The 12,668-nt window shown below is 38.0% G+C and overlaps 1 protein-coding gene across 1 annotated transcript in view; it reads right to left on the bottom strand.

The window, feature by feature from the left end:
* Nucleotides 1-931: 931 nt before the first annotated feature.
* Nucleotides 932-12,668, bottom strand: part of LOC128636043 (estrogen-related receptor gamma-like) — a 60,459-nt gene continuing 48,722 nt past the window's right edge. The window contains exon 7 of the mRNA XM_053689117.1: nucleotides 932-1,176. Within this exon, the coding sequence (XP_053545092.1) occupies nucleotides 932-1,176 (245 nt within the window). The remainder of the gene's footprint in view (nucleotides 1,177-12,668) is intronic.

Here is a 12,668-nt window from a genome sequence, read left to right as displayed (position 1 = left end):
AAAATTTGACAATAGGAGTAAATTAGAAAGTTGCTTAAAATTGTATGCTCTATCTAAATCATGAAAGAAAAAAAATTGGGTTCAGTGTCCCTTTAACTCATCTGCCACCTCTGAGGCGGCGGATAGCAATCATCCCGATTGCATACGATCGGGATGATTGACACCCTCTGGCCGCAAATCTGCAGGGGGCGGCATTACACAAGCATTTCACTAGGAATGCTTATGCAGTGTTAAATGCCAACAGTGTATGCTGTCGGCATTTAGCGATGTCGGGTGGACATGATCTGCTATAGCGTATCATGTCTGTCCGACATTTAGTAAATCGGCCCCTATGTTTTGTAGCTGTGCTTTTATCATGCAAGGGAATAAATGGGACATAGTAAGATTGTAGATGATCTTCCATGTATATGATTTACCTTGACAAACATAGAGTTGGGTTCATGTATGATATCTGTTGATGGCCTAACACCACCATTAGCAGATGTTTTATGCACATGGCTACTAGTAATAACCTCTGGTGGAAAAATAATCTAGAATGAAAGCAAAACATAAGACATGTTGTGTAGCATAGTAACATGATAGATGGGGTTGAAGAACGACAAAAATCCATTACATTTAACCATTTGATCATCTGTAGTCCATGCTTACATCTGTCCACCAATAATGTAAATATGTTTTTACAATATTATCCTAAGACATGTTGAAAGAATATTACATTGTAATATAGACTGAAAGATGTATGTGTAGTCCAATCTTAAGCCCCATTACTTTGCAATTAAGTGCCAAGAACTCAAGAAAGCCGAGATGAAGCCATTCTTCATCTGTTCAGAGGCTATCCTCTTAGTTTTCCACATCAGTGGACTTCCAAGGTCCTTGTTTAGCTTTGGCTCAGCCAGCAGAAAGTCACAAGGATAAACAACCAGGGTGGAGGTCACATTTTTGCTTCTAGCATCTCAAGGAAGAGTTTGTGCATGGGGATTTTGCCCTCTAGTCGGATCTGACAGAAGGTACGAACTGCCTCGTTGGCTGTCTGGCGAAGAAGTGGCAGGGTCATGAGAAGTTTCCCAGTCCGATGATTGTCCTCTGGGTGATGTTCCTTCTCATAGTCCTGCAGTGCCTCATGAAGATGGTCTTGTAGGCTCAAGACAGCTTCCACATTCTCTATGTTGGTGGAGTCTGTCCAATGGAATAAGAAATGGTTAGTGGTGTGGAATCAAAGCCTGTTGACTACTACACAACTTCCATGTGTGAAAGATTCTTCACTTTTGCTTCCTTGTTCTACTACTAATAATTCTGTCTTTGATCCTCTTTCCATTTTCTCTCTCATTTGTCACAGATCTCTTGTTTTTCCTTTCACTCTGTCCCTTATGGATCACCCCCCCCCTTTCTCAGTTCTATTATATTTCAAAATTTTCATATCTTTCTGTCTGTCTCTCTACAAAGTATTTATTTTCTTCTGTCTCTCTTCAATATATTTCCACTATCCATCTCTCTCTATTTGTTTATGTCCACAATCCCTTCACACTCCCTATTTGTTATTAATCTCTCTCTCTCCTCTCTCTCTCTCTCTCTCTCTCTCTCTCTCTCTCTCTCTCTTCTCTCTCTCTCTCTCTCTCCTCTCTCTCTCCCTCCTCTCTCTCTCTCTCTCTCTCTCGTTTGCATCTATTTATTCTCCCTCTACATATTTTTCTTCCTTTCCCTTTCTTTTCCTCTTCCCTCTCCTTACACCTTCTCTCTCTATATGTCTCCCTCTTTCTGTCCCTCCCTACAGATTTCATCAACAACCAATTAGAAATACACTAATCAATACTGGCTGATGGATAATATAATTATGAGAGATCAATCTTCTAATTGTAGAGACAGTAATCACTTCTACAATTTGACAGAGGATGGGACACATTAACAAACCTCAATTTTTTACCTTATAATCACCATGATTTATAAGATGGTAGACACATATTGTATTTATAAAACAGCAGCATTTACTCATCTGGGTTCAATAATACATTTACATAACATTTCTAATCAATCATCTCATATTTTGGCTAGTCAGTAAAGAAAAGTTGGGGCAAAATTGTGTTTTCACAGTCTAAGGAGGAGCCTTTTCAGAGATATATATTGAAAATGTCTATAGACTGTGCAAACAGCCTTAATACAGTATTTTTCAGGAGTTTTAACAAATAATCCAAAACATACATATATTTGAAACATTTCTTTAACCTGTTAACTTTACAAATTATTTCTTTCATGTAATTAGCAAGAGTCCATGAGCTAGTGACGTATGGGATATACATTCCTACCAGGAAGGGCAAAGTTTCCCAAACCTCAAAATGCCTACAAATACACCCCTCACCACACCCACAAATCAGTTTTACAAACTTTGCCTCCCATGGAGGTGGTGAAGTAAGTTTGTGGTTCCTTCGTTGTGTCCTAATCCTAAGAACTCTAAGGAAAGATCGTTGCATTCTTTGGATGTAGTTAGAGCTTTGAAATATTATATTGAAGCTACTAAAGATTTCCGAAAGACTTCTAGTCTATTTGTTATCTTTTCTGGTTCTAGGAAAGGTCAAAAGGCTTCTGCCATTTCTTTGGCATCTTGGTTAAAATCCTTGATTCATCATGCCTATGTCGAGTCGGGTAGAACTCCGCCTCAAAGGATTACAGCTCATTCGACTAGGTCAGTCTCTACTTCCTGGGCATTTAGGAATGAAGCTTCGGTTGATCAGATTTGCAAAGCAGCAACTTGGTCTTCTTTGCATACTTTTACTAAATTCTACCATTTGGATGTGTTTTCTTCTTCTGAAGCAGTTTTTGGTAGAAAAGTACTTCAGGCAGCTGTTTCAGTTTGATTCTTCTGCTTATAATTTCAGTTTTTTTCATTATAAGATTTAAACTTTATTTTGGGGTGTGGATTATTTTTCAGCGGAATTGGCTGTCTTTATTTTATCCCTCCCTCTCTAGTGACTCTTGCGTGGAAGATCCACATCTTGGGTATTCATTATCCCATACGTCACTAGCTCATGGACTCTTGCTAATTACATGAAAGAAAACATAATTTATGTAAGAACTTACCTGATAAATTCATTTCTTTCATATTAGCAAGAGTCCATGAGGCCCACCCTTTTTTGAGGTGGTTATGATTTTTTTGTATAAAGCACAATTATTCCAATTCCTTATTTTATATGCTTTCACACTTTTTTCTTATCACCCCACTTCTTGGCTATTCGTTAAACTGATTTGTGGGTGTGGTGAGGGGTGTATTTGTAGGCATTTTGAGGTTTGGGAAACTTTGCCCCTCCTGGTAGGAATGTATATCCCATACGTCACTAGCTCATGGACTCTTGCTAATATGAAAGAAATGAATTTATCAGGTAAGTTCTTACATAAATTATGTTTTTTATTTTCTTGCATATTTTCTACTTAGACCCACAATTTGTAGGTATTTCCTGTTATGTGTTTTGGGTAACAAAGACAAACAATAAAGAGTTCTTTATTCAAGTGATGTTTCGGAGCTCACTAGCCCCTTCTTCAGACCAACCTTGAATTGAATACGAAATATAATATATATATATATATATATATGTGTGTATTATTTATTATTTATATGTGTATATATGTATTTACAGATATACATACACATATAAACACATAAATACATAAGTATACATATATAGACATACAGTATATAAGTGCATTAGAGCCCTTTGCAGTTAAGTAGATGAAAACATGTAAAAGCATATTCATGCAATATTCATATTTAATAAAGTGTTTATGTATTTACTGTAAATATTTCACATTCCAATGTTCTGCACATAGAACAATATGCTCTATTAATTTTGAAATAGATATTCCTATATATATTATATACAGATATATATATATATCTGTATATAATACGAGCACTATCCGACACGTGCAAAAAGCGCGAGTGTGAGCGATAAATAGCGCTCCACTCATAATCTTGCCCTTTTGGGTTTTGAGTGACTTAACTTGAAAAACCCTCACATTTTTGTATATAAAATTTTAATTCAGTGTTTCATTCTATTGACTGATTTGAATTTGAACATGCAAATCAGCCAATAGGAATGCAAGGGTATCCCTATATAAAAGGGTACCACACATTTCACTTTCAGTGTGCGGCTGGTGACCATATGAAGAGAACCTCCGTGTTCAAGCTCTAAAGATGAAGACCACTGCTGCCGCCGACACCAGGATGTAGAGAAGAAGATGGACCCCCACCGGGATGAAGATGGTGCTCCACCATGATCATCTTTGGTGAGTACCATCTTAGGCTTTAGTGTTAGTTTTTTTTTAATCTGGGCAGCAAAAGAGCTAAATGCCCTTTTAAGGGGACATTCAACACCTTTAAGATCCTATATAATAAATGGCCAAGTATGTTTGTCAGATGCAGTCATGCGCAGTAGAGACTGCACGTGACAAACATACCTGACCGTTTGGATCCTGACACTCAGCACAGAGCAAGGCTGAAGCGGAGTGTCAGGGAGCGTGGCCGACGGGAGCGTTGTGATGGGGGCGTGACCGGGTGTCGCGAGGGGCGTGACAGGGCGTTGCGAGGGGCGTGGCAAGACAGGCAAGGGGCGTGGCCGGGCGGGGTGCCGCGATGGTGGCGTGGCCAGAGAGGCAAAGGCTTTCAATGAAGACAGAGCCAGAGAGGGAGCAGGAGAGGGGGGGGGGGAGAACGGCCAAAGAGGGGGGAGAGAGCCAAAGGGGGGGGAGAGCCAAAGAGGGGGGAGGGAGAGAGAGATCCAAAGAGGAAAGAGAGCCAAAGAGGAGAGAGAGCCAAAGAGGAAAGAGAGCAAAAGAGGGGAGAGAGCCAAAGAGGGGGGAGAGAGAGCCAAAGAGGGTGGGGAGAGAGCCAAAGGGGGGGGAGACAGTCAAAGGGGGGGGGGAGAGCCAAAGAGAGGGGAGAGAGAGAGAGCCAAAGAGGAAAGAGAGCCAAAGAGGAGAGAGCGCCAAAGAGGAGAGAGAGCCAAAGAGGGGAGAGAGCCAAAGAGGGGGGAGAGAGAGCCAAAGAGGGGGGTTAGAGAGCCAAAGGGGGGGAGAGAGCCAAAGAGGGGGGGAGACAGCCAAAGGGGGGTGAGAGCCAAAGGGGGGGAGAGCCAAAGAGTGGGGAGAGAGAGAGCCAAAGAGGAGAGAGAGCCAAAGAGGAGAGAGAGCAAAAGAGGGGAGAGAGCCAAAGGGGGGGGGGGATAGCCAAAGAGGGGGGGTAGAGAGCCAAAGAGGGGAGAGAGAGCAAAAGAGGGGGGGAGAGAGCCAAAGAGGGGGGGGAGAGAGCCAAAGGGGGGGAGAGAGAGCCAAAGGGGGGGAGAGAGCCAAATGGGGGGGAGAGAGCCAAAGAGGAGAGAGAGCCAAAGAGGGGGGAGAGAGAGCCAAAGAGGGGGGAGAGAGAGCGCCAAAGAGGGGGGGGGGAGAGCACCAAAGGGGGGGGGAGAGCCAAAGAGGGGGGGGAGAGAGCCAAAGGGGGGGAGAGAGCCAAAGTGGGGGGAGAGAGCCAAAGGGAGGGAGAGAGCCAAAGGGGGGGAGAGAGCCAAAGGGGGGGGGAGAGAGAGCCAAATGGGGGGGAGAGAGCCAAATGGGGGGGAGAGAGCCAAAGAGGAGAGAGAGCCAAAGAGGGGGGAGAGAGAGCGCTAAAGAGGGGGGGGGAGAGCGCCAAAGGGGGGGGGGGGGAGAGCCAAAGAGGGGGGGGGAGAGAGCCAAAGGGGGGGGGGGGAGAGCCAAAGGGGGGTAGAGCCAAAGAGGGGGGAGAGAGAGAGTCAAAGAGGAGAGAAAGCAAAAGAGGGGAGAGAGCCAAAGATGGGGGAGAGAGAGCCAAAGAGGAGGGGGAGAGAGAGCCAAAGAGGGGGGGTAGAAAGCCAAAGAGGGGGGAGAGAACAAAAGAGGGGGGAGAGAGAGCAAAAGAAAGGAGGGAGAGAGCCAAAGAGGGGAGAGAGAGAGAGCAAAAGAGGGGAGAGGGAGAGCAAAGGAGAGGGGGGAGAGAAAGCAAAAGAGAGGGGGAGAAAAAGCAAAAGAGAGGGGGGAAGATAGAGCAAAAGAGAGGGGGGAGAGAGCAAGAGGTGGGACCGCTGTACTGCAAAAAATGGCCCGTGTACACAGGCTTTAGTACTAGTATTACTATAAATGGTTTAATTACATGTAGTAAAACAACTTTGTAATATACTTTCATTATTTATTTTGTTCTCCTTTCCTGTAATTTAATTCTGAATATTTTCTGAATACTCTCATGATTCAGATAGAGCAGCAATTTTAAGCAACTTTCTAATTTACTCCTATTATCAATTTGTCTTTCTTCTCTTGGTATCTTTATTTGGAAAGCAGGAATGAAAAGCTTAAAGGGACATGAGACCCAAATAATTTCTTTCATGATTCAGATAGAGAATACAATTTTAAACAACTTTCCAATTGACTTCTATTATTTAATTTGCTTCCTTATCTTGTTATTATTTGCTGAAAGGTTTATCTAGGAAAGCTCAGGAGCAGCAGAGAACCTTGGTTCTAGCTGCTGATTGGTGGCTGCATTTATTTATCAATTGTGATTGGCTCACCCATGTGTTCAGTTATAAACCAGTAGTGCATTGCTGCTCCTTCAGCAAATGATACCAAAAGAATGAAACAGATTTGATAATAGAAGTAAATGATAAAGTTGTTTAAAATTGTGTTCTCTATCTGAATCATTAAAGAAAAAATTTGGGTTTCATGTACCTTTAAGAGCCGGCCCATTTTTGGTTCAGAACCTGGTTTGCACTAGCTTATTGGTTGCTAAATGTAGCCACCAATCAGAAAGCTCTAGCCAGGGGTCTGAACCAGAAATGGGCCGGCTCCTTAGTTTAGATTTCTACCTTTTCAAATAAAGATTCCAAGAGAATGAAGAAAAATTGATAATAGGAGTAAATTAGAAAGTTGCTTAAAATTACATGCTCTATCTGAATTATGTTTAACTTTACCCTTATTTTTTCAATATTTAAACAATATTTTCAAGTACATGTACAAATTATTCTCAGGCTAATATTTCCGCTGAATACATCAATGCCCAGCCAAATGCCCTTTCCAGGGCACTTTTTAAATTATTTTTTTAGATTGTTGTGGGGGGTTAGAGTTTTTTTTTTTAAATTTTTTTTCCTTTTAAGGGATATTTGTTGTTTAGTTTTAGATAAAAAAAAAATTTGGGGGTGTCTTTTTATTTTGGGGTTTTAGAATAGGCATAATTCTTTTTTAATTTGTGGGTAATTTGTTTGTTATTTTTTGTTATGTTAGGCTTTTTTTTAAGTAATGTATTTTATTTTTTGCTAACAGTTGTTTTTTTAACCTTAAAGGGACACTGAACCCAATGAGCATGACATTTTAAGCAACTCTCTAATTTACTTCTATTATGAATTTTTCTTCGTTCTCTTGCTATCTTTATTTTAAAAGCAGGAATGTAAATCTTAGCAGCCAGCCCATTTTAGGTTCAGCACCATGGATAGTGGTAAAGTTAAACATAATTCAGATAGAGCATGTAATTTTAAGCAACTTTCTAATTTACTCCTATTATCAATTTTTCTTCATTCTCTTGGAATCTTTATTTGAAAAGGTAGAAATCTAAACTAAGGAGCCGGCCCATTTCTGGTTCAGTACCCTGGCTAGAGCTTTCTGATTGGTGGTCACATTTAGATAGTTCCGAACCAAAAATGGGCCGGCTCTTAAAGGTACATGAAACCCAAATTTTTTCTTTAATGATTCAGATAGAGAACACAATTTTAAACAACTTTATAATTTACTTCTATTATCAAGTCTGTTTCATTCTTTTGGTATCATTTGCTGAAGGAGCAGCAATGCACTACTGGTTTATAACTGAACACATGGGTGAGCCAATCACAATTGATAAATAAATGCAGCCACCAATCAGCAGCTAGGACCAAGGTTCTCTGCTGCTCCTGAGCTTTCCTAGATAAACCTTTCAGCAAATAATAACAAGATAAGGAAGCAAATTAAATAATAGAAGTAAATTGGAAAGTTGTTTAAAATTGTATTCTCTATCTGAATCAGGAAAGAAATTATTTGGGTTTCATGTCCCTTTAAGCTTTTCATTCCTGCTTTCCAAATAAAGATACCAAGAGAAGAAAGAACAATTGATAATAGGAGTAAATTAGAAAGTTGCTTAAAATTGCTTCTCTATCTGAATCATGAGAGTATTCAGAAAATATTCAGAATTAAATTACAGGAAAGGAGAACAAAATAAATAATGACAGTATATTGCAAAGTTGTTTTACTACATGTAATTAAACCATTTATATTAATATCTTAAAGGTGTTGAATGTCCCTTTAAAAGGACATTTAGCTCTTTTGCTGCCCAGATAAAAAAAAAAACGAAAACACTAAAGCCCAAGATGGTACTCACCAAAGATGATCATGGTGGAGCACCATCTTCATCCCGGTGGGGGTCCATCTTCTTCTCTACATCCTGGTGTCGGCGGCAGCAGTGGTCTTCATCTTTAGAGCTTGAACACGGAGGTTCTCTTCATATGGTCACCAGCCGCACACTGAAAGTGAAATGTGTGGTACCCTTTTATATAGGGATACCCTTGCATTCCTATTGGCTGATTTGCATGTTCAAATTCAAATCAGTCAATAGAATGAAACACTGAATTAAAATTTTATATACAAAAATGTGAGGGTTTTTCAAGTTAAGTCACTCAAAACCCAAAAGGGCAAGATTATGAGTGGAGCGCTATTTATGTTTAACTTTACCCTTATTTTTTCAATATTTAAACAATATTTTCAAGTACATGTACAAATTATTCTCAGGCTAATATTTCCGCTGAATACATCAATGCCCAGCCAAATGCCCTTTTCAGGGCACTTTTTAGATTATTTTTCTAGATAGTTTTTTTGTTGTTGTGGGGGGTTAGAGGTTTGTATTTTTTTGTATTTTTTTGTATTTTTTTTATTTTTTTAGAAAAAGAACTTTTTGGCCATGCCCTTTTAAGGGATATTTATTGTTTAGTTTTAGATAAAAATTTTTTTTGGGGGGGTGTCTTTTTATTTTGGGGTTTTAGAATAGGCATAATTCTTTTTTAATTTTTGGGTAATTTGTTTGTTATTTTTTGTTATGTTAGGCTTTTTTAAGTAATGTATTTTTTTTTTGCTAACAGTTGTTTTTTTAACCTTAAAGGGACACTGAACCCAATGTGCATGACATTTTAAGCAACTCTCTAATTTACTTCTATTATGAATTTTTCTTTGTTCTCTTGCTATCTTTATTTTAAAAGCAGGAATGTAAATCTTAGCAGCCAGCCCATTTTAGGTTCAGCACCATGGATAGTGCTTGCTTATTGGAGGCTTACATTTACCCACCAATAAGCAAGCATAACCCAGGTTCTCAATCAAAAGTGGACCGGCTCCTATGCATCACATTCCTGCTTTTTAAATAAAGATAGCAAGAGAACAAAGAAAATGTAATAAAAGGAGTAAATTAGAAAGTTGCTTAAAATTGCATGCTCTATCTGAAACATGAAAGAGAAAGAATTTCGATTTTTTTTTAATAGTAGGTAGGTTTTTCTTTTTTCTAAAAGGTAGTTTACTTTTTTTTGTAAAGCTAGGGTTATTCTAATTTTGGATAACTTAGGGGGTGTTAGGTTAGGGGTTTAAATGTTAGTGGGTTACTTTGTGTTGGGGGGCTGGTGCTTTAGGGGTTAATAGTGTAGAAGCTTACTTGCCGGTGGGGTGTGTGTGTGTGGCGGTTTAGGGGTTAATAGTGTACAGCGGTAGTTTGCCATGTGGGGGGTGGCAGTTTAGGGGTTCATAGTGAAGTTTAGTGCAACTGTTTCATCCGGACAAACTCTTTATGCAACCTTTTAGGTTGCATAAAAAGTTTGAGTGGTAAATGTGATTGCGTTCGCATATTACTGTTCATCACTACCCATAGAAAATATGGGGAGCGTAAATTACAACAAGTTTGCGCAAATTAATTTGCGGTTATTTGAACAGCCTGGCACTTGTAATATGGGTTTGAGTCTAAAGAACACGTCAATATCGTGATCGTGTTTACGCTCCTCGCGCTAGCGATATCGCTCAACTTGTAATCTTGCCCAATATGTTTTGTTTATTTTAGTTAAAAGTCAATAAAAATAGTATTCACATGCATGAAATAGTTTTTTTTTCATTATAATTTACTGCAAAATTATCACTGGAGCCTGCTTTTCCTTATTCTTGTTGCGGATTTATTTATTTTTGTTATTACACTATAAAGTACCCTTTTAAAATTACATATAAAATAAATGAATGCAGGATACAATGGATATTACTGTACATACAAGTAATGCATTCAAATTAAAAAAAGATTTAGAGGAATATTATACACTTCAATATCTTTATTAGTATGAATTTCTGTAGCAAAACTAACAATATAAAAAAATAATCCAGTTATATTTAAAAAAATAAATATAAATATATATATATATAAAATAAAAATAATATATATATATATATATATATATAAAAAAAAAAAAAAAATATATATATATATATATAAAATAAAAATAAAATATATATATATATAAAATAAAAAAAATATATATATATATATATAAAATAAAAATAAAATATATATATATATATAAAAATAATATATATATATATATATATATATATATATATAAAATAAAAATAAAATATATATATATATAAAATAAAAATAAAAAATATATATATATATATATATAAAATAAAAATAAAATATATATATATATATATATATATATATATATATAAATTTAAAACAAACAACAGCAACTATTAAAAGCTCATGCGGGAATCTAAATTAAGAAAATCAATTCGGCACATTTGCCGGAGGCTTCAAAGCATTTGCTAACAGTGCGAGAAGTGGGTTATTTCTGCCCCCTCATCCCCTCCCTTCCTAATTTTCCTAAGCACCCTATGCACAGAGCTCTTCAGGGCATTATCGATTGCTGTGTTGGACTCCTAGAGATGGATCATCGATAATGCAGTGCTGCCTGTGACAGGAACCACTGACATCTGCGGATGACAACAGACTGCTAGGGGTTTGGGCACCTAAATTTAAAAAAAAAAGAGGCGCCAAAGTAGAGGCTTGAAGGCTAAAATGAAAAATAGAGCAGAAACATACTGTGGTAGTCCGGGCAAAGAGATCTCGATTAAAGTTGTCTAAAATTATTTTCCAGTTGAAGTTTAAAATGTTACATCTTTTTTTGATTTCTGAAGTAAAATAAAACTATTTTCATGCTTGGGGAGGTGGGAGTTACCTGTGCACAAACAGGTATTTCCTGTTGTTTTCAAAATATAGTTTTAATGGAAACTTTTTCTAATGCAGACATTTTTTTTAAATCATATGGTAACAATGCTATTTCATAGGCATATTGGAGCTTTTTGAGTTTAATGCCCCTTTAAAGGACAGTAAACATTAAAGGGACAGTCTAGTCAAAAATAAACTTTCATGATTAAGATAGAGCAGCAATTTTAAGCAACTTTCTTATTTACTCTTATTATCAATTTTTCTTCGTTCTCTTTGAATCTTTATTTAAAAAAGCTGTAAAGTAAGCATAGGAGCCAGCCCATTTTTGGTTCAGCACATGGGTAGCACATGCTGATTGGATGGCTCCATTTAGACACCAATCAGCAAGCGCTACCCAGGTGCTGAAGCAAAAATGGGCCGGCTTCTAAGTTTAGATTCCTGCTTTTTTAATAAAGCTACCAAGAGAACAAAGAAAATTTGATAATAGGAGTATTGCTTATAATTGCTGCTCTATCTGAATCATGAAATTTAAATTTTGACTAGACTGTCCCTTTAAGAACAACTTGTCTTCATTTTAAAGAAGAGAAGCTCCAGTTTTGGCTGAATTATCCCCTAACAAATCCTGGCTTCACTGCATAGGTAGCACAAGTACAGTGATTTCTCTGTGCAGGCTGGGTGGTCAAATTTGTAAATTTTGCTACTTTACAGTTCACAGGTTTTCCCCATTTCTGTTGCCCCAAAGTGGACACCAAGGTGAATCCTCTAGTCACTATGGTAGCAAATTCATGGTTTTGTTGTTCATTGTAACAGAGGGTTAGTGGGAGCTAGCTGAACACACCTGGTGAGCCAATGACATGAGCCACCAATCAGCAGCTAGCTCCCAGGAGTTCATTGCTGCTCCTATCTAGGTATGCTTTTCAACAAGGAATTAAGACAATTAGATAATAGAAGTAAACTGGAAAGTTGGTTAAAACTGTATTTTTCAAATACTACCCATGATTTCCAGGGTGTTAGTGATGCAGTTAGCAGTGACAGTGTAGGTGGACACTGTAGTATTTATTAGGGGTAGGGTAAGGGTTAATAATAGGGCTGGGGTGAGGGCTAACTCAAGCCTCTTCAATACGAATTCAGGTTATTTAACAGTGATATATGTTTCTATTTATTTATTTTAATATGGGTCTTTTTTATGTTTTGTAATTGGGTTATGTTTTAGCAGGGGTTGGATGATTGAGGAGTATTTGCAGTGGGTGGATGGGATGTCACACGGGAGTTATGAGTGGAAATGTATTGCAGTGGATGAATGAAAGAATTTTGGAGTCCATTGGATGTTAACACTATGACAGAATTGTGGTTTAACATTGGTGGGGGAGTAATGTGCTATAACAGTGGTACCAGTTTTAGT

This window comes from Bombina bombina, chromosome 7, assembly GCF_027579735.1.
Source record: "Bombina bombina isolate aBomBom1 chromosome 7, aBomBom1.pri, whole genome shotgun sequence".
Taxonomy (NCBI): domain Eukaryota; kingdom Metazoa; phylum Chordata; class Amphibia; order Anura; family Bombinatoridae; genus Bombina; species Bombina bombina.
This window is presented reverse-complemented; position numbering and strand designations above follow the sequence as displayed.